The sequence below is a fragment of the Lepisma saccharinum genome, chromosome 25, assembly GCF_977018435.1.
Source record: "Lepisma saccharinum chromosome 25, izLepSacc3.1, whole genome shotgun sequence".
NCBI classification, from domain to species: Eukaryota; Metazoa; Arthropoda; class Insecta; order Zygentoma; family Lepismatidae; genus Lepisma; species Lepisma saccharinum.
This window is the reverse complement of record NC_139253.1, coordinates 29,612,408-29,635,882: the sequence shown is the minus strand read 5'-3', so window position 1 is coordinate 29,635,882 and position 23,475 is coordinate 29,612,408. Positions and strand designations below refer to the sequence as shown.

Sequence of the window (23,475 nt, the reverse complement as noted above, 5' to 3'; positions counted from 1 at the left end):
AGAGGTTAACTGAAACTTGCCCCTCACTGGATAGCATAACAGGCAAAACAAAGATAAATGCTTGCTCCCTTGCTTGACTGTTTTAAGTCCACCTCATGTACAGGAAGACTAATCGGGATTTGACACACAGTTTGAAGTGGGGCCCGAACCACAGTGCCTTCACCGGATATCGAACTAGAGACCCCTTGATTACAAAGGGATGTTGTTATCACTACGCCCTCGAGGAAGCCCAAAATAAAGATAAATAAAGCAATGTTTCTGGTTAGAAGGACCTAAAATTCTTAAGAATAAATCAACAGAATTTGATAAAACATCACTTCGGTTTTGCCATATATCCATTTAATCAACCAATGAGGTACATTTATGCCATTTTTAGCGATTTGTTAGCATGTAATACAAAACACAAACACTATTCTACGTACGTGACAGTCCCATCTCCGACAGACATTTGAAAACAAAAGGCCTACTGCTGTAGTATGAGCTGGTGGGAAGAAATACTTCGGCAAATATACATCGAAACTAAATGATATTGATCTAAGCTCATTCAAACTGAAATATAGATAAAAACTAACTGCAGCAGATTCCACTCATGTTCTGTTGCTGGTAATGATTTTTCGCGTTCGCCGCACATCAGCTAATGTGGAGAACCGATGAATGCACTGGTCCAGCAGTAATCCGAACCTAGTACAACCCCATCTGTGCCACAATCCTGTTATGTGCGTTCTGTGCACATTTGTAATCTGGCTCGACCCCGGAGAATTCACAGAAACATGTTACGTTATTTCCATGCTTCCAAGACCGGCCACAGAGATCTACCAAATACTGTTTGCATGATAATGTAAACACAACCAATGTGGTGTTTAGTTTCGAATTCTCCGCCATCCCTAAACTTGTAGGTTTATTGCCACAGGAACATGTCCTCGGCCTATTCCTATACGACCAAAACAATCGTGATAATTTGTTACCAGTTCCACTCACATCCTAGGTTTCCCAACAATTGACTGATTGAATAATTTGCTTTATTTTACTTCGTTTCTTGTGCCACTTTTGGCTAATTTGCGAAGATGGGGATGAGTGATGATATGATGAAATTGATGAATGGACACTCACAAACATCCATGCCCAGGCCAGAATTCGAACCTGGGAAATTGATTGAATTGAATTCGCAAACACATATAAAGAGCATTCACTGACATTCGCTACGAGACTCGGCGGCATGCTGCCCGGCATCAGTGCTTATCTTTCCCGGTGAACGGGTCAGCGACAGTCGCTCGAGTCGGCTATTAAAATTACAGTTTTATATATTGTGTACTAACCTTGACTACAGGTGTTGTAAATAATGTCCTTCTGCTGCAACACATTCCTGCCATCTCCGAAGGAAATTGGCATTTACACGTGCAAGTTCGTCTACTGTAATTCTCCCGATTTTTCGTGCAATACTCTCTTTCAACTCACGGATGGTGTGCGGATTGTCTTTGTATACTTTGTTTCCCCATTTTTCTTTCCACTTTTATTCAGAACTGACCCTGTTACTCTAAACGTTTTTACGAGGTGTAATTAATATAAGCGAGTGTCGCTGACTCGTTCACCGGGAAAGACAAGCGCTGATGCCGGGCCGCTTGCCGCCGAGTCTCATAACGAATGTCAGGGAATGCTCTATAAAGAACAGAAGCTAAACAGAGTTCAGACGCCAGAGCCTCACTAGTCTCCAAAATGCACTCCAGGGTGTTCTACGTGGAAGAGAGATTGACAATTGGGTGTATTTGAAAAGGGCCACCCCTTACGCTCCAGGTTTCCCAACAAGAATGCTGTAAACTTTTCTTTTCTCTCTCATGCAATGCATGTTTTCTCGTCAGGGGGGGGGGGATGATTGCTTTTATTGGTCACTTCTTCTGTTCATATATGTTCATACGCTCGTTAATTTATTGTTAGTTGTAGACGATTCGGGGCAGCGAATAGGGGAGGAAGGGTTGACTGCTAAAGAAGGGGTGTAATTTATTCTTGTGTTAATTGGCAATCATTAATTGACAAATTGAAATCAAGTGAACCCGGGTTCGATACTGGGTGGAGGTAAATAGTGATTCGGGCGCCACTTAAAACTGTAGGTCTACAACTGAGACTTAAAACTCCGATGTATACGATAATATTCTTTCTGTATGTTTTTTTCATATTATGGGTTTTAACTACATATTTACCATATTTAATGCGCGTGAAACCGCTTCTTAACCATCACAAATACGTTTCACTACTTTAAAAGACAAAGTCATCCACAACATAACAAATTTAATTTCATCTGTTTTCCGTACAAACAGAAACAGTTGCGTGAGAAGCCCAAAAGCTCTTTTAAAAATAGCTTCGGCATTCGCACCACACACACGCCTCTTGTTAGACCATAAAAATAGTGCTCTCGGTTTGACTCATCGTCTCACCAGATATAAAACAACGGCGGATTGTGATCAGCGCCAACTCGGTAATCCGACGATTGGGTTATCCAGACATGACTCTCGGTCTAAAGACAGATTTACCTCTTTGTAGACAGGATTATTTTTTACTTGGCGGCAGGGGTATTAGTCAGCTTGTGATTCGTCTGCAACAGAGCGAGGAATATCCTGAAGTTTATAGGCAGTTATCAACCACGGACAGCTACTTTACCCAGGCTTGTTTTTATGGTGTGGCGTCTGTGTGCATAGACCTTCACGCTAGTCTACAGAGACTAAAGCATCAAGAATGAGAGAAATAAAGCAAACTTTTGTCGGCACAGCCGTTTGGGGGTCAACGCGTGCCAAGATCTCACACAACGACCTTCGAAATCATCAATTCAACACAATAACAAAGTCCAAATCCATAATCGCGCTACAACAAAAGGTGATTACGAGTTCTTCTGATGCACAACACCATTGTTTATGTGAAATATATGCCAAGGGTTCAGGGTTCTAATCCCGGCCAGGCCATGAGTGTTTTTTGGAGTTTAGCGTCGTCAATTTCATTAGATCCTCACTCATCCTCATCGTCGCGATTAGCCAAAATTGACAGAAACGGGACGCTAAATAAAATTATATAATAATATGAAACATTATTTTCTGTTCCAATATCGGTGTTTTTGTGTCTTAATCAGTTTCATCCAATCATTATTCAACTTCATCGTTGCGATTGGTCTAAAGAAGCGCAAAAGGGGGACTGAATAATGCAACTGCCATATAAACACAAAATATGTGTAATAAGTGACAGTGGTTAAGGTGACAGCATGGGCGTCGGCAGGGGGGATCAAACCGGTCGGTCGACCCCCCCCCCTGGAAATTTCCATCTACTGTTTTTCAATCTATGGCAATTTATAAACGAAGCACTTTATTTCACCTCATTTTGCATCACTGTATACAAATGGTCTTGAGATATCGAATTTGATACGAAACTTTTATAATTTGCAACACTGAAACTCTGTTAATTTGTAACTTTGAACGTTCTGAAGCTTCTTATACTACTGCGTTTGCTGCTGCAACTGCTAATAATGTTAGAAGTAATGAAATCTTGGTTGTAAGAAGAACTATATTATTCATATAATAAACTTATCGAATGCTAAAAATAACTAAACTAAAACTGCTACTGCTGCTACTACTACTAGTAGTAGTAGTAGTAATAATAATAATAATAATAATAATAATAATAATTACATAATTTAAAATACCGATAATGCAATAATTTAAAAATGCAACCCCTCTTTGACAAACTTCTGCATATGCCACTGGTCTGTATCACAATATTTCTTGGGGAGGGAGTGTCCTCGACATCTTCGATTCGACCCCGCCCCCTTGGAAAATTTCTGGCGACGCCCATGGGTGACAGATTCATATTCAGGAGATCGGGAGCACAACTCTCGTGGTTTCCTCGGGTCTGTCACTCCTGGCGAGTGCTGGGACGGTACCTTTAACGTAGATCGCTTCCTATCATTTCCTGTCTTCTATTCCATCGGACACTGAATCATAAAACCTATCATGGACGGTCAGCATGTAACATCACTGTCTACATACTTCGCTACATCTCAAACATGGAACGAAACGGTCGGGATGCCTACCGGAGAATTAAAAAAAGTCGCAAGTGTTCGTTCCGAGCCACCTAGACCAGACTGTACCGATTATCTTGTTTACTGTGCACACTCCTGTGCTGTGCAAGAAAATAAGCACGAAAAGTGAAGTAAAACTCTCTTTATAGAAATGCCCAGTTCATCAAATTCTCTCCCCTTCACACACACATCCGTTTGGAACGTGTCTTGTTCCTCTTGTTCTTGCCCTTCCTCCTTCGTGCAAGCTGCAACCATGCAACCTCTGGCTAGTCCAATGTCTTGCTGGCCGTTCATAAAAGGTTTCATGCTTAACACCTTGAATTAGTGGTTACATCAAAATTCTGCTCACATATTACTCCTCCCACCCTCTCGTTTAACATGCAGCAAAATACCCCTCGGAGAGCATCACCCAAAGACAGGAAACTCGGAACAAACAAAATGCACCTGTTGCCGCTAAGGGAGCTCAAGGCAAGCCATAGAGAAGCTCAACGACCTTCGAATACTTTGCATATGACTGCGAATGTGCATTCCACACTTCTTTCAGCGAATTACCAACCAGGCATAAATCCAATAAGCATTGCCTCGGCTGGTGTCACGTCACAGACACTTCCAGGCATCTCGATTTATGAAATGCGAATTCGATTCTATTCTTGCTCGGATTGGCCTACACGGAGAGTCCCTGCACGTGAACGACGTTCTTGTGTCCTTGTTTTCGGCACGCCAGGATGTTTATGCTGCTGGTGGGTTCAAAGCTCGAGTACCTCGCTTTCCCTTGCTCGAGTGTCTTTCGTAGGAGCAACGCCCTATTTCAACAAGGCACTTGCTCAGATGCGAGTCACCAGCATGAGTAGATGGTTCCCAAAGCGATCGGCAAGAAATTCGAGCCGAAAATTGTTGGTCAGCAGACGCGACCTCCTCAACCCAAAACCCTTGGATCCCGTGGGCTCAAATTAGTTGTTTACAAAAACAGACGTCATAACTTAGTGGGGGGCGGGGGCTGAAACCCCAGAATTTGGTTGCCACATTTTTTTCTTCTTTCTCTTTTGAGTTTCATAACTTTGACAATAACATTTCCAGTTCATACATCCTTTCATTTGAAATTATTGTTTCTCTTTGCCATTTTTTTATAATTCTCTCTTCCAGATAGACTTCTGTCCATCACTTTCAGTGAACATTTTTTATTTTTTTAAAAAAATGTCCACCATAGTTTAGTGAGAACCTTAATGAGGATATACCTTGCACATTTGCACTGGACAAAAATCCTGAACAACCATTATTTCACACCACAAGCACGGCACCAACACCCCTCCCCTTAAAATCCCGGCAACAAGCGAAATATATTGAATGTAACAACATTATTTCTTCTTTCTATCTTGAGAATCTCATGAATTATATAAATATTGTAATAATTCCTCACTTTGTTCAGACTAATTTTACTATTTGGTATCTAAAAAAAAAAGTTTTACAGTTTAATGTAGTAACCATACAAGTACAGTTATTAATTTTTATTTCTCCCTGTTGATAATTGATTGATTTGGTGTTTTAAGTCCACTTTATGCACAGTAAGGCTACAGGAGACTGGACCTACAGTTTAAAGTGGGATCCGAACCACTATGTGCCTCCACCTGGTCCCTGTTGATGAAATACAACATAGGTGCTCTCGAATTGGGGTTTCAGTGTATTCGATTTAGAGGGCTGCATAGTATGCCTTTTACCTACCCACTGCCCGCTTGCCCGCGAGGACAGGTATACCTGCTCGCCTGCCCACGGCAACGAGTCGACTTGCGTTTTTACCCGGGTTCTTGTTCTTCAAGGCGCTCTGCGCTTACAAGGTAACTGGGCATTCAACAAGACCCGGGCGCCTGCAAAACCTGCTGGAAGGAAATAGCCCTCCGGCAGCGTGTCGCTCCAGGTGTTTCATCACCACGTGGACAGCTACAGCCAGTGTTGCCTACTTACGTAGCTCCTAAATCCTACGAAGTCCTAGGAGGAGCTCTCTCCTCCAAGGAGAATTTATATACTTGGCAATTTCAGTTCAGCGTAAGCAGTTTTTATCTTATTGCCAGGTAATGCACGCAGTATTACAGCTTCATTTATCTAAATGAATGATCGAGCAAACAAAAATCTCCTCACTGAAAACTAATTGTTTTTCGTTGCATGGTGCCTTAACCAGGCACGCAGTGGCGCAACCAGAAGGGGCAGGGTGAATTGCTCACAACCTTGGACGGAAATTAAGTCTAGCGGAGGGGTCAGGGTGGGGGTCAAACATTAAAGTACAAGTAAAAGCAGGCTAGCAGAATTTAAGAGTAGCAGGGCTAAAGGGTACTCAAGATGGAATTAATTTTCATATTTTTCTTGCATTTTCATTCCAGACGGCCAACGGCACCTGCAAGGGGGGGGGGGAATGGAGGGGTAATTGCAACCCCTTGATTTCAAATTTTACGAAAGTAGAAATATGTTATAAAATATTATACAGTCTCATCAAGTTCAATGCCGTAGCAAAGGGGTAGCGGGAGTCGGCCCTGAGCGCCGAACGATCTAAGTGAGAAAAGTTTTAAAACAGAGAATGCTATGGCGGCCCGTGATATTATTTGCTATTAATGTTGGTTTGTTACGAGTTGGATGAATTGATTATGTAATACGTCGCTCCATATGAAAATAAAATATTGTAGATGGAAATTTTACATGCCATATGTATGTACATTCGGAATGCATTTATCATGCACTTTCTTTCTTTCAAAAACAGTTTGTGTGCTTGTTTTCCATTATTAGCTAATGTGAAATTGACGTGTTGAAAAAAATATTTCTAATCCTCTGTTTCAACACAAATACGTGAGAACGGACTTCTACCCCCTCTTTGCGTGCCCTTTTTGCGTGATTTATGAGGATAATAATGCCTTTCATGCTACTTTATTACTATTATTGTGATTGTTGTTGTTGGTACGTTTATCCAAGTACTTGAAACACCCCTCCCCAAACGAGGGTAACGGCAATGCCCCTGGCAGGCTACGGCCCTGGTGTTCGCAGTAGAACAGTGTGTTGTTCGACTCGCGACCTCGGCGTCGAACGTGACATGTTTCAGTCCTGCCCTATATCACTATATATACGTAGGAAATGACCGCATGGCAGTAGTTAACAAACACTCACTTCCACCGCTCGTATCATTTATGATTAAACCGTATGAGTAAGAGTGATCCTATCCAAGCGTATAATACCGTGACCTATATTGATTGTTTACGATATATACTTATGGATCCTGTGCCACGGAAAACCTATTTCAGTGTGTGTGTGTGGGGGGGGGGGGGCGGGGGTAGCAACATTCGTAAATCTCATTTCATTGGTGATGTGACTTACGAAGCTTTGAGTTCCCTTTTTTAAGTAGTGAAAATCTATTGCAGTTGGCAACACCGCAGAACGGTGTGGGCGCGGTGCAGTTTCTACTCGAAGCAACTACGTCATGCAGAGGGAGGGGTCTGCAGTTGATGGAAAGAACGAACTGAGACCTACGCTAGGTATCGTAAGACTGCGGGTACCCGGCGGGTCTACAATGCCTGCCAGGAACGATCTGGGCAGGTGGTCAGACAAGCTGCTCAAGCGAGGGTGTTGCGCAGGTTGCATGGCATTTCAGGAGCGATGTCTCGCGAACGGGTCTGCTCCAGGTCTTGTGCAGGCCTCTGATTCGATTTTTCACACAGACTCTATTTAATCTAACCATAAACTCATTCTCATAGTCTCAGCAAGCCTTGTAGAGATGTATGAATTGGATGAGCAAAATTGTCCTATATTAAAGCGATCTAGATGCTTATACACCTACGAGGCCCGTGCATGCGCACTGTGTACCTACATCTGTTGGCAAGCCACAGACGCCATTGCGGCAACAATCGATCGTGTATACATTTGCTTTTGCGTATTTAAAATGCCTCGACCGATTGAGAATCCCGCCGACTGTGAAATACGCGCTGTTATTCGGTTTCTTAGTGCCAAAGGCGTGAAAGCAGTTGAAATTCACCGTCAGATTGTGAAGTGTACGGACAAAACATTATGAATGATGGAATGGTACGCAAATGGGTAAGAGCTTTCAAAGATGGCCGAAAGAATGTTCATGACGAGGAACGGAGTGGGCGACGCTCAGTGATCACTGTCGATTTGGTGCAGAAAGTCGACGAAAAAAGTGAAAGAGAACAGATGCTTCACGATTTCTTCGTTATCAGAGGAGTTCCCTGAAGTTTCAAGAAGTGTTATCTACGAAATTGTTACCGAACGCTTAAACTATCGAAAATTGTGCTCATGATGGGTACCAAAAATGTTAACTGAGGCGCACAAAAGCAAACGTTTAGGTAGCTCCTTGACTTTTCTTGTGCGTTATGAAGCTGAAGGTGACGCGTACTTAAGCCAAATTGTCACAGGCGATGAAACATGGGTGGCCTACGTTACACCCGAAACAAAACAACAATCCATGGAATGGCGGCATTCAACATCGCCCAAGAAAGTGAAGTTTAAGCAGACAATTTCAGTCCGGAAAATCATGTGTGCCGTGTTTTGGGACAGGAAGGGGGTGTTGCTTGTTGATTTTTTGCCTCGTGGTGACACAATAAATTCCGAAACATATTGTGAGACTTTAAAAAACTGCGCCGTGCCATTCAAAACAGAAGGCGCGGCATGCTGAGTAAAGGGATCGTTTTGCTGCATGACAATGCCCGTCCACATGCGGCCAATCGAACTCAAGATCTCATCGCATCATTTGGCTGGGAACAATTTGATCATCCTCCATACAGCCCCGATCTAGAGCCCAGTGACTACCACGTGTTTCTGCAACTGAAGAAGCATCTCGGAGGTCAGCACCACGATGACGACGATAGCCTCAAAACGGCCGTGTTGCAGTGACTGTCAAATCAGGCGGCAAACTTCTATGACGATGGAATACAAAAGCTTGTTGTTCGATATGATAAGTGCCTTAATATTGGTGGCAATTATGTGGAAAAGTAGATAAAAGTGTGGTCTTTCATGTAACAATAAAATTGTTACAAAAAGTTTACTTGTTCTTTGTACATATCAAAACGGTACTTACTTAAAAAATACGCCTCGTATATTGCATAATTTCACTAACCAGCCATTTATATCGTGCATATATTGAGCTTATTTATTTTGCATCGGTTTCTGCTTCTCGCGTCTAATTGCGACGATGAAGATGAGTGGTAAACTGATGAGTCGTCTGCAAGAACAAACCAAACTGAACATTCGTGTCTTACCAAGTATTCGAAGACTGTCGTCGTAGTGACAAATATATTAAGTGCTCGACATTTTCATCAGACGCAAATAACGAAATATTGACAAACCTAGAACTTTTAAAAATTGCTTAAAAGACTTTCCATCCCGCTGTAGGAAATAACAGCTCCTGTTCCATGTCATAAGCGGGGACCACAAGCCCAAAAGACCACCCTTAAGTACGTCAATTTCTGCACAAAGGCGTCGAACCGGGAATGCAGTTCGTCATTATACAACTATGATCATCCTCGACCACTAATCGATTTTCCATTGGTTATATGTTCTTGAAGAAACTGGACAATCACGTTCGCTTGTATTGAAATAAATTACTTATACTTTTTCCGCATGCCAAATTTTATTTTTGTATACTTTCTGACAATCAACATTTATCGAATTGTTTCATTAGTGATTCGCATATGCAATTGGACGAAGTAAATCATTTGTAAGGCTCGAAGTTCATTTTTTAATTTGCATTAATTATTATCACGCAGACAAGGAAGTTTCTTGTTACTATTTATGGCTAATCCAACAAATACACTGATTTAAAAGGACTTACGAAATAGATAAATAACAGTAGATAGTATTTTACTAAATTTTTGCATAAATACCCTTCAAAATACAAGTGGACTGAAAAAAGGAGTCTGGAATTTTCTTTTCTACTTCTGGTGCTGTAGGCCTACACAAAAGAAGAACTTTATATCTAACAAAAAGGTTGCGATTTCTGGAAATAAGCTTAATTGTGCTTTGAAGTAAGAATGTATCGACTTATTACATCTTACTACGTCATTCCCCTTACTTTTAACAACTTATCTAACCGATGAAATTCGGCGTCGTTGAGCAAAGCGATGTTCACATTAAACCCTCAAATGCACATGGAAATGGCCGACTAAAGCTCCACCGCTTACATGGAGGTCCAAAGAGACGACCTTTGGGAGCAGTTTACATCAAAGGAAAGTTTTAGTTATATCTTTACTACCCCTCTCGTTGGGAAGACAGACAGACGCTGCACATCATTAGGGGGTTCAGGTGCTAAATTAACAAAAAAGAACTCTTCAATTTCCTGTGCCGCGCTGTTGAGAAATAACCATTATACCCAGTCGTAAATTCTTTTTCCCCTTCCATTCATTCTGTCCGGAGCAACAAGTGTGAGTAATGATGACCTACCGGCTTCCTAAACAGTGTATAACTGGCAGGCATCACGCATCAACCCAGTTTGCTGGGGTATTCGGTGTAATATGATACCTCGACGTTACATTATAAATCATCCTGTCATTATTGTAATGGGGTATTAAGCGGGGAAAATTGAGGTAAGGCTGTAGAATACATTCAGGTCTGGATCATCGCTGATTGGCTTGGTTGATGGGAGGCGAAATGACCAGCAGCTTGTTCATTACTAGAAGAATGTCGAGAAGATCTTTCGGGAATTCAGAAGGATGGAACAAAGTATTTGGATAACTCCTTTCCAGCAATGTCGATCTCCATAGCGGAGTGGATAGCACAGCGCGACACGACGCCAAGGTTCCTGGGCATGGATGTTCTTTGTTAGTGCCCCTTCATAAATTTCATATTATCACTCATTTTCATTTTCGCGATTGCTTATAAGTGGCAGGAAAGAAAGGTAAAATAAACCAAATCAACCCTATCCAGCTCTGTTCTCTTTGTGCATAGATAGCGATTGGCCTATAGTTTAAATGAGATTCGATTGATTGAGTTGGTGTTTTAAGTCCACGTTATGCACAGTAAGGCTAATCGGGATTGGACCTACAGTTTAAAGCGGGATCCGAACCACTATGAGCTTCCACCGGGTATCGAAGCCGGGACCCATTGATTACAAAGCGACGACGCTACCACTGCGCCATCGGGGAGGGCCACTACAATGAGATTCGAACCAGTGTGCCTCCGCCAGAGATTGAACCCGGGACCCTTTGATTGCAAGGCGACAGCGTTACCACTACGCCATCGGGGAGGCCCTCTAGCTATGTTGTATAAAATACAGGCTTCCTACGATACCAGTGATTTAGGAAAATACTCGCACAACTACGTTAAACAATTAATTAAAACTCTACGGCTCTACGTATGTTCAATTTTTAAAGGTAAAAAAAAGGTAAAGTGTTCCCCTGTGCATAGCACCAAGCCATGAAGGCGTATAGGGGGTGTGGGGGTGACGCCCCACACTTTCTTGATCCGGTCCAGAGTGGGGGTGATGTGATCAGCATCACGCCCCTGACCGCCTTTACCCCCCAGGGTTTCCCCCAGGTAGCCATGTTATTCGACACTGGGTGGGCGCCGGGGACGCTTTCACCGTTAGAAAAGTTCCCGGATTTGAACCGGCCGGGGATCGAACCCGGGACCTTGAGCATGGTAGTCAGACGCGTTACCACCGAAATTAAATATTCTATCACCACAACTTCCAACACCTGCCAAAAACTTTTACAAAGAGATAATTTATGGTCATTTTGGCAGTAAATTCAGCTTTACATCCCCAAATGCAAAATTCAAGACAAACCACTTCCTTTATTACAAGCTTCTGAGAGGAGTTACCAATGTTTTTTTTTTCTTTTGTTATTCCTAAGAATGATGAATACTGTGGGCGAGATAGAGAATGTGCGGGGCCCTACACCCACACGCCCTCTGTGGTGCGTTTATGACACGGTGTAATGCACAAGGGTAGGCTATACTTTCTTCTTTTTCTTTTCCTTTTTTTCAGCGTACTGTCATAAATTCGAGCCTTGCTTTTCGACCTTGGGATAATAAGTACGTATCCTTACAAAAGCGCGTAATTTATTCCACATATAATTATGCACTACAACCCTTTCTGAATTTAAAATACACGTGCAATATACTGTTCGCGTCGCTTCTTGTCCATTTTTCCGAGTCACGGTTAGGTAGAAAAAGATAAGTCTCTTTCAATCGTGATCTATATCCGCGCCACAATACAGAAAAGTGTCACCTTCGTACAAGGCCACCAATAAGCGGTCATTCACCCGAAGCTGTAAATATCCATTGGTGAAAAGCCGGACAGACAAAAGTTCCGCGGTTTACGGTCGTTTTAGGACGTCTGTCATCTCCAACAGAGACAGTAGAAAAAGTCGTAAAAAGTCTCGGTCGACAATTCTTCGGCAGCTCGTGCTGTGCGACCTCTGAAACTTTGAAAAGGAACACGCTCCAAACGGCGGCACAGAGCCTTCATATATTCCATTTTGTGCGCAATACTGGGGACCCGGCAGTAATTGGTTTCTTCACACAAGAGACTTGTTTCCATTTTGTTTGGTAATTGGATCCAACAGTTGGATACGCTCGGCAATTTCTAGGACACAAGTAGTACACGTGCTTCGCATGCTACTCCCGGGGTCGCAGTCAACTGTTTCAGATCAGTCATTCCACAACCATTCCTAGGATGACTGCATCCATACAACATAGTTACAACCATTACAACTAAATTTTATTACGATTCTTATAGCGCACTAGAGAATTTAACTGCACCTTGACTGTAGTGATCTTTACAAGTTCATACACTTGATACGAAAAATTCAAATATGTTCAAATTTGCTACCTGACAATAGAAACATAAAGAGCTCCGAACTAATAAAATAAATCAAAATGTTGTTGCAAAAATGTGTGTTCTGGTTTTCCTTCAGGAAAATATGAAAAATGTCACGTCTTACTGTTTTAAAAATCTGGTCATTACGGCCAACAATTTTCCTCAACAACGTTTTACGCGTCGTTTTGGTGCTACAAACCCTACAGAACGGAACTTTACCCTGAATGTATGCAACTTGCAATTACGATAAGCAAAGTAGCTATATGACCTCCCTCAAAATAATGCGGTACACATTATTTTGCTATGTTGAAACCGTAAAGGAAATTTGTTTGGGGTAAACTTTTCAAGTATCATACCAAGAATTTCGATCTCAAAAACGTCGCCTCGGATAAAACGGATAAACACAAAATAATTATGACCAAAATTCCGTAGAGGACTCCCCGATGGAGCAGTGGTAGCGTCGTCGCCTTGTAATCAAGGGATCACAGGTTCGATGGAGGCAAATAGTGGTTCGGATCCCACTTAAAACTGTAGATCCAGTAATGATTAGCCTTTTTGTGCATAAAGTGGACTTAAAACCAAAAGTCAAAAATTCCGTACAGGTAATTCCTAACCGTCATGAACAAAAATCACGTTTAAGGAACCCGCGAATCCTAAACTTCGAAGAATTCCCAGCAGTTAATACTCTGCCTCCTTTCTCAATATAAACTGTATTCACTCCATATTAGAACGCTACAAGTTCAATATATTAAATATTACTAATATTACTTTTCATGCTTACCTACATTCGTCACTTATCTTGCACTGCGACGCACTCATGAAATAAGACAAACACTTAATCTTCTATACCCTAACATGGGCGTGCGACAGAGAATTATATTTGCCCAATGTCGATAAGGTAGATAAAAACTGGGTGCGGTAGAAACAAAAAATACAGAATGTAATCGAGAAGGGTCTCCATGATTTATCGGTTAATGCAAATCGCTATGAAGCAGAGTCCCGAGTTCCAGTCCCGGTTTGTCTTCTTGTTTACTCTCATCAATATGATTAATGTAAAAAGGTACACAATTCGATATTGTTTTGTTGGTCCATTACTCTTATTTTATAGTTATTACTACAATTTTCGCGTTCCCACACTATCAACAGTTTCATTTATCTTTTTTATCGGCACGTGGAACAAACCACTAGATTGTAAAAAAGCTATTACCACTACATATGCCAGCAGTAATATAACAAAATGAGTTAACATGACCTGAATACATTAGTCGAGAAATTACAATGACGAGCTTAAAATTGTGAGGCGTCAGGTTCAAATCTAGGTCATCATAGAGGGGTCTCCACGTTATTTATTTCAATCAATCCAGAGGAATGCTGGAAAGGTATCTGTATCACAGGATACAAATCTGTTTTCGTCAGCTGGCCTTCAACTTCTGCACATTTTCGTTTCATTACTCACCAGTCAGCCCGATTGCCAAAATAAGCGAAGCAATGCAAATTCCAGTGAGAATATTAATATATATTGCTCTGTCTAACTCCGAATCATGTATCTATTCCACGTCGGGCGTTTTGAATATAAATACACGCAAAGATTTATCCAGAATTTTTCTAATTGGAGGAGGGACGTAAACTGAGTGCAAAAATGAGCATAAATTGTAGCCTTGTGAAAAAATGTACGTGTGTTGCGGAAAATCTGGACGAGGGGGTTAGGGGGTGTGGTTAAGTCATTGAATACAGGTGTTGATTGGACGCTGTAAATATATGGATTTATCTTCCCAATATGCTCACAAGCAGCGTGTGTTTAAAAGTAAGATTCCTACTTTACACGATGTTAAAATATACAATATCAGCCTTAATACAAGAAAATACAATGGGCAACTATGAAGCAAATTTGAACAGTACAGTCTCTAACAAGATAAGAATAAGAGAAATGGTCTTTGTAGTCAGATCTTGTTGTAACTATTGATAAAGATTTGATTGGCAAGGGGACAACAAAGGACTGTGTTGGCTGTGTCACACTGTTCTTCGTGAAATTGATAACGCCATTTGACAAGAATTGACGAGATAATAGGAAATTCTGTCAAACAATAAGTAGCGACTACAGCAACAACGTAGTGGAAACTAATGATAATCGGACGTTGATGAAATGGCCTATCTTCATCATTCCTACAGCCTACAGGTTTTAAGCAACCACGTGCGGAATATGTAGAAATAAAACACAGAATTATGTGTGTAAAATAAAACTGTAGTCGTATTTCAAGTTGTCATCCATAGTTTCCTTAATTTCCGTGGTATTTTTTTCGGTGGTTTTATTTATCAGAAATTCAGTCAGGGGCACTACCTGAATTGTTAACCTGTTGTCACTAATTCTCAAAAATATCCAGCGATTATTTGTGAAACATAGTAGTGTACAGTCACCGGCAATAAAAGTGGGACACCTAGGTCCTGAAATACTCTCTTCCCTGCAATGCATTATGTGTGTTGCCTAACTCTACGGCGACAGTGGATTTTAATAGCAAATTTTCAATGGAAACCTCTACTACAGCCATATAGTTAGGCAACACACACACAATGCCTTGCAGGGAAGCGAGTATTTCAGGATCTAGGTGTCTCATTTTTAATGCCGGTGACTGTACATACATACACTTGATTTCTTCGTGTGATTAAGTGAAAGCAAGGCGACGAATCTGCAATAATCAAGATAAGAATTTATGAATTCTTCTGAGAAATCGTATTTTGAACGTTAATCTCAAAAATAGATCTACAGTACTCAACGAAAACTAGAGAAATGTCGTAAATACGGCAGTTTATGTAAAAATATGTACTTGGGCTGAATATATGTAATAAAGTTCAAAACATGTAAAAATATATAACAAGAAATTCTTGTGTATTGTTTGTTATATCGTTTATCACTTTTCATTGGATACATACAAAGGATTACCAGAAGCGGAACTTATGGGGGATAATAGCAGTGTATTGCCGCAATTACAGTCCTCGAGTTACAGCTAGATTGGAACTTCGGCCGATGCAAGCGAAGCCTTCGAAATTTCCTCTTATTTCGAAAAACCGCCACAATATTAGACATTCTGAAATATTACATCTGCTTAGAACTTCTTGTAGAGCATTCGCCTGAATCTTCGTGTGGTTTGGTTTCGCAGTTGGCTAGATATTCGCAATAGTTTAATAGGCTTGCGTAGCCACGAAACTATTGGCAATATCTACACAACGAAAGCAAACCACACGCAAGATTCATGTGAATGTCCCAAAAGGAATTCTACGCAGATGTAATTTATTTGAATTTGGATAACATAGCGGTTTTTAAAGGAGAGGACATTTCCTGTAAACGGCTTCGCTGGTGACGACCAAGGAAGATTCAGCCGAAGTTTAAAAATTCAAAACGCAATCTTAAAATATGGAAAGGCTTAGAAACCCGGTATCCGTTATGAAGGCAATAGAACAATCTGATATTCGAATGACGGATACAGAAATCCAAATGAAAATTATCCGAAACTCGAAAATAATTTTATTCAAATTTGGCGAACTCTAGCTCGACGGTTAGGTGATGGTACTTCAGTGTCAAAATATCATGACCGATTATTACTCTATAGGGCAATGAAAATACCGCTCCATCACATATACCCTCTCATTAGAACCTCACTACCAAACTACGAAGGCCCTCAATGACTGTCTGCATGAATGTACTTTTCTTACAAATTTAAGTGACAACAAGAAGCATTGGCTCTCGAGTACTGACATTATGCCGTGTACACAGATAAAGATACCAAACATCCAAAATCGAACCATACACGCAAAATATTGGAAACTTCACCAGATGGCTAAATCGCGATCCATGGCAAGTGCACGTAACAAAACTCAACCTTGAGTAAATTGCTACCTCATATATTGCACAATACCCCGCCCATTGCATAACAGAGGCTCGTTAGCATACCGTAAACACGTAAACACATATGCCTCGAGCCAAGAAGAGAAGCAAGTAGCTATAAAAGGTTCCACTAAATCTCAAGAATGCTGCGCGCTTTGTCCTCGCTGAGCATTGAAGGAAAGGTAGTTTGTGCACTCAAGCGTGCAAGATTCTTGCGTGTTTATTATACCGCTGAAGAAAAGACGACGAGATATCGAAAATCTAATGTAAAACAATACTGAACCTAAAGGTATAGGAGTTGGTGTGTAGAGGTGTATTCCACTTGTGGAGAAAGATATGTGATTATACCGTTACAGATTCACAGTACGTAATAATCATGCACTAAGATGAACTTAAAAAAAAATGTGACAGTATTTCTCAAAGTGTCTACGGGCCATTGACTTCATTTCAAGGGTCCTGTAGCATTTGAGTAAAACATGGTTTGAGTATTGCTAACCTAATACCTGATTGCTATAAGGACTAAATTAATGTAAACAACGTGATTTCCTACTTAATTCGTATTCCAGTTCGTCCATAAATATACTGTCACTGTGCATATATTCAGAGATATACGTGTATATGTGAGATTTCCGCTGAACACATGTCATCGAATTAGCCAATACAATTCCTCACAATTTGAATCTTTGAAAAAACTTTGAAAAAAAAATGGTTTGCTGATTGATTTGCTTTATTTAACTTCGCTTTTCTGCCACTTTTGGCTAAACGCCAAGATGAGGATGAGTGATGATATTGATGAAGGGACACTCACAAAGAACACCCATGCCGAGGCCGAGATTCGAACCCGGGACCCCTGGCATCGTACCGCGTTGTACGCGAAAAACTGTCTGCGTAGCCACATTCATCTTATAATTAATTCATAAGAACTTTTGCAGGAATTCTTCAATTTTCTGAACATTTCGATATATTGAATAATTTTTTACAAAAGAAACAAAAAGATGTATCTCGGCACTTGGAGCATATTGAATAATCTGTCATTGAAGAAACAAAAGTCCTTTTTATTATAAATTATAATTCCTCACAATTCTCATGTATTTGTTCACATTGAGTTGGTTCATGGAGTGGATGAGAATGGATATAATAATATTGTTATTATACTTCTAAAGCATGTGCAAAGTTTCTGATAAAACATATATATTAGTCACGATTTACTAAAAATAATAACAACGATACTACGTCAGCTGGAAACTACTGAAAAAATTGCATTAAATGTAGGCATCACTTTAAGCTAACCAATCTGTGCATTAGTAATGGTAATTATAATGCAAAAACACTATTGGAGAATATATTCATTAGATACTACCTAGATCGTAATCGCTCTTGGTCTGGATGCAGTGGCGCCAGAACTCACGAACAAGTTTAGATGTGCGAGCGTTAAATAATGTAATTGCAGGGGAAAAGCTCCAAAGTGCATATTCAACCTGCGTCTTCCAAGGAGTTTGTCAGTCAAGCATGAACAAATTCATATCCGACGGAAAACGTGAGAATGACTTTATTCTAACATTTCACACTTTAAATCACCACAGGAAAGCATTTACCTGGTCGCATCAGGATGGCTTAACGACGCTTTAGCACGTCAGGAAGAGTAAGTGGCGGGCAGCTTTCCAATGCTCAGCGGGAATCCTCTTCTTCGTTGGCGACATGAGGTATCAAGAGATCAAGGTCGTCTAGGTGGGTGAACAATTTCCTTACTGCAGAAGGCCGGCAGCCTTCCGCTTATTTAGCATGGTCTCTCCTAAACCTTATAGATAGGCCTATTGTAGAATCCAAGCACATAACGCTACAAAACTGCTCGGTTTAGATGTGCGACTTCGGCGCCGGGAGAGTCCCCGTGTAAATTGGCATCATTCATTTCAAGTTACAAAAAAAGCAGAAAGCTTGTTATTTTTATCGTTAATAACTGAAATGAAGTTCAGTTAGTATTCGAACCGAACACAATAAACAAAACAAACCTGCGTTAGGTTGAAAAAAATTGAGTGTAAAATACAGGAATCAGGTTATGCCTTTTTCATACTCTACAGCCTAATCCCAAGAATAAATGAATGGTTCCACAGTTTTCAACATTCCAAAAATTAATTTTATGTGAGAGGCAAAACAATATAAACTTTATACGTGCGATTTTCCCCTAACTTTTAAAGCTTTTTCTTGAACGAGGTGTGTAGAAGTTAGTAACAAAATAGAACAACTGCATTTCAGTACAGGAACTGTATGAAAAAAGAAAAAAACACGAAAAACAATTGAGTTGGATATTCACTCATTTGGTGGTTCAAGTATAAGAGTATCTCAACGATAAAATAATAATTAATAAATGTGGATAATTGCTTATTTTTCTTCGTTTATTATACTCATTTTTGCATAATAATCATAACGATGATAATTATTGTTGTTATTATTTTTATTATTCATTCTGGCGAAGTCCATGATAGGCCTTTAAAAATTCTGCGACATGAGATATAAAGTGAAGATTTCATAAAAATGCTAACAGTATTAATGTACTAGAGTGCGTCAAATCTCCTGCATATGGCGTTGAACGGCTGAACAGCACCAGCGAATCACAGACGTGCGGCGTTGCCTAGTTCCGTGACAAGGCGTTTCGTTCAACCACGCCGTCTCATTTCCGTGTGAGATTTCGACATGGCACCGCTGCAGTGCGCTGCTATTGGCTATTGCCATATGCAGGAGATTTGACGCGCACTTTAGCTTTCTTTCGTCAGGGTCTACAATGGATTTAACATTTCATGCCATATTTCGTTATACCTGGATAAGGTATCTTATAGCCAGTTGTCATGTGAGTAGTTCGGATTGCCTCTTGGATTGGTGTACTAAATGGGACGCCAGGTGCATCTCTGCAGGCAATTTTCAGGGAACAAACCTGTCTCTCAGCCCTACTTTCCCACCCTGGATCGACTACTTTGGCGCACCATCCGAGATTTGTGATTTGCATACAAAGAGTGATTTACCCACACACCCCAACGTTCTCTTAACAAAAATCCAAAGATTCCTCAACAAGCTCCTAAAGATTTTCGCCAAAAGTTTGGTCATTTTCGCTAAAAATTTACCCTTCCCTTAAGTACGAACTTACACACACTCCCCTAGACAGAAAATACCCTGCATGCAAATAGTTCAATACATTGTGCGTGTACCATGATGTATCTCTAGTTTTCTGCAGAATGGAAACTACCGGCCCATTGCCCATAAATACTTGTATTAAAATGTTGGGATGTGGCGGAACAGGATGTATAGGAATGAGAAAATTCTTACAAAATTCTTAGAAAAGCAATGTACACCAGAATAATGTCAGAAAACATATAAGCATGCGAATAGGGAAAAAGGGGGAGAATAGTGGTGATATTGGACAACAGAAATAATCATCTGATTCATAACATTATCTATACTCAAGAGGATAATCGAACTGTAAGTCAAGTTTGGAGTGAGATTCGAAGCACGAATCTATGATACTTTGATTATGAAGAAATTACATTCTCCTTTACGGTATCGGGGAACCTATCGAGTAAAGGTAAAACAAAACACTGAGTTTTGGGGATTTGTTGAAAATAATGTTTCTTCCGAAGAAGTCCCCAAAGATTCTCCAAAATTCCACACTTTTTTTGATTCAACGTATTAGTCAGTACAAACAAAATAGCAGTACCAAAGAACCACGGCATGTCAGTACACTCACGTCATGAGATTCATTCAAGATTCTTCACTTGCAGAGAAGTATTAAAAAAATGCTAATTTGCATGAATTACTAAGGAAAAAGATATCTCCGGATTAGACTGAAGAGGGTGAAAAAATTCCAGAAGCACTCTGCGCAAACAACACTACAATTTCTCCATTATTTGTCGATGGCCGCTCCTTGAATGCAGAAGGAAATGAATGCACGGACGGATGTTTTACTAAGGTAAAAGATGTCATTAAGAGAACACTTGTAACTTCAGTAATCACTTCCTTGAAAGCTCAAGAGCATTTCTCAATTTGAATGGAAAGAAAAGCAAACAGTCTTCACCTCTTGCTATTTACCTTCGTTAAATGACAGGTGAAACGCAGAAGGAGTAAGGGAACTTCACAAGAAAGAATAACCGCATAGTCAATTTCTCATACTTGTAAGATGGCGTCAAAGAGTACTGTCAGAAAGTATCTTTCGGAAGTTCAACAACTTTGGCAAGTTGGACTGGTCCAAAACAACGGATTTTTCCTAATCTACACATCTAACTACTGAATCTGAATTACGGTTTCCAATTTCTGCCGAAACGTGCAGCTCATTACTTTCTAGTGTTGTTAAATCAATAAACACTAAAGTACTTCAGCAAAACTCTCCCATGCACTTGGAAATAACTTCCTGGTTGTATGCATGTTACACATTCCACAAGTGTGTACAAATTCCCATGTTGGATGGTTTAGAAAATTACTTAACAACTTCACTTGACTTACTGAGTCGAAAAACAATTCAATAACTTTGAAGATCCGAAGTATAATTTTAGAGAGTAAACATTGCACATGGCTACTTCAATTTTAGCAAAAGAAACAAGTTCCCTCCCAGGTAGGAACCAAAACAATGCATCAACGATGAACCGATTTATCACTGAAAGTACTAAATTAGGTAGAGATAACTAGTGGGGAAATTGTAGCTGGTACAACGATATAAAACGATGTTTTCGAACCACATGCAGAACCGAAATTGTGTCAAATGGAACAAATATGTATTTATTATTATTATTATTATTATTATTACTTCAGTAACGCATTCGACTCCATAAACTACCAATGATTCACGTTTGGGGCATCCTCACGGGTAGGTCAGTAACTGCAACTATATTAACGATAAATGATCCTCATGATGGAACCCTTGTTTGGATCATGTAATGTATCGGAATTTTTTTTATTTGAAGATGTGACCCACCCAAATATTTACCAGTCATCCAGTAGCCATCTTGTTCTAGAAGGTCTGCAAATAGCACTGATGTAATGGCAACAACATAATATTCACTTACCGATTTTGGTGTATGGATGGCGTGGTGGGTGATGTTGATAGAGGTGGTGGTGCAGCGGGTGGTGAAGGATTATGAGATGCCTTGTTCCCTTGCTTTTCTCGCTGGGCTTGTCTTTCATATTCAGCACACATGTTGAGGATCTCTTCTAGCCTGGCTCTTTCTTGTTTCTCTGTCTCTTGTTCCCTCAATCGTTCCTGCTGCGCCTGTAAATAATAAGGAAAATGTAAATAATTATAAAGAAATTACACACTAAACCGACACGGCAAGATTACATAATATCTGCAACCCTTGCTAACCCTATTCATTAAAGAATGTCTCACCAACAATGTTACCTACTATGTTCCTCTAAATACAGAGTGATTCTTAAGTCCGTGAAATTTTAGAAATTTACTACAGATAAACGATACAACTGATAGTGGTAATTATGATTCCGATAGAACGACAAACTCTCCAAGCTCTTTTTTTACACACGTCACAAATGCTCTGTGTTCACCTTTCCTGATGTGAAACAAAACGCTTATTAGTCGTTCCATCAGCATCAGAATTACTACTATCCATTGCACAGTTTATCTTCATTGAATTTATAAAATGTTTCACCACTTCTGAATCACTCTGTATATCTCTGAATTAGCGTCTAGCTGGAGATGAAGTAAGGCTGAAGACTGAAATTTCACTACGTACATGTAAAAATGGCGACAGTTTTATTCCGAAAATAACAAATTTAGAGAGGTAGAAAATATGTAACTAAAATACAATAAAAACTAAAACCATTTTTTCCTGCCACAACCACCAAAATGCTACATCAGTTGTACTTCTACATAACCATAATTATGTTACAGCATTGCAAACGGAAAACGGCCTATGTCAAACTGTGATGTGTTCAATTAGTTCACGCTTCGATTCCTATCAAAGTTGTCTGCTAACATAATTTTGAATTCGCTATGCAATCTCTAATTTCATTTTCAATTTGCACTGCCGCGTGCTGGGCACAAAGTTTAGCACTCAACCAGAAATCCCTAAAGGTTTCTTCTCCATTGAAATTCTGCAAAGAAATGACAGGAACGGTTGAATTTAAACGTCAATCGAAAATTTGAGTTAATTTTTTACACCGGTTTGCGTTTATTATTCTGATGCGCTCCGTCGATCAATTCACAATGTCACGGGAGGAAAAAGCAACAGAATAACTCTTTCTATGGCTGTGGATGCGTCGGCAATTTTTCTTGTTAAACTACTAAAATATTTATCATCGACAAATAGTTTATCTATTTCTAGCCGGCTCAGCAGCCGAACGCAATAGGTGGTCGACAATCGATCTCGCCACTGAAGGTCCAGGGTTCATATGTCGGCCTGGGCATGGGTATTCTTTGGGAGCGACCCCCCGTCAATTTCACATCCTCATCGTTGCGATTAGCCACGAGTGACAGATTAGCGACGTAAAATAACAAACAATGCAAATCCAAATACATATTGGCTTAATAGTGAGAACGATGATGAAATGGATGATGGAACTAACATACTGATATGATAATGCCTTATCTAGGATTCGAACCTAGTTCCTTTAATTTCGAAGGGCATGACGTTGAACCACTCCAATTTTTTTACATCCCCATCGTTCTCGTTTCGAGCCTCTAAATCTATAGTATAAGCAACTTATGCACTATGTCACTGAATAAACTTTCACAGC

The 23,475-nt window shown here is 40.2% G+C and overlaps 1 protein-coding gene across 3 annotated transcripts in view; it reads right to left on the bottom strand.

Moving 5' to 3' along the window:
- The window catches only part of LOC145978704 (uncharacterized), a 289,117-nt gene that overhangs the window by 145,813 nt on the left and 119,829 nt on the right, over positions 1–23,475 (bottom strand). For all 3 annotated transcript variants that reach the window (XM_083111504.1, XM_083111503.1, XM_083111505.1), the window contains exon 6: positions 21,792–21,994. In XM_083111504.1, the coding sequence (XP_082967630.1) occupies positions 21,792–21,994 (203 nt within the window). The remainder of the gene's footprint in view (positions 1–21,791; positions 21,995–23,475) is intronic.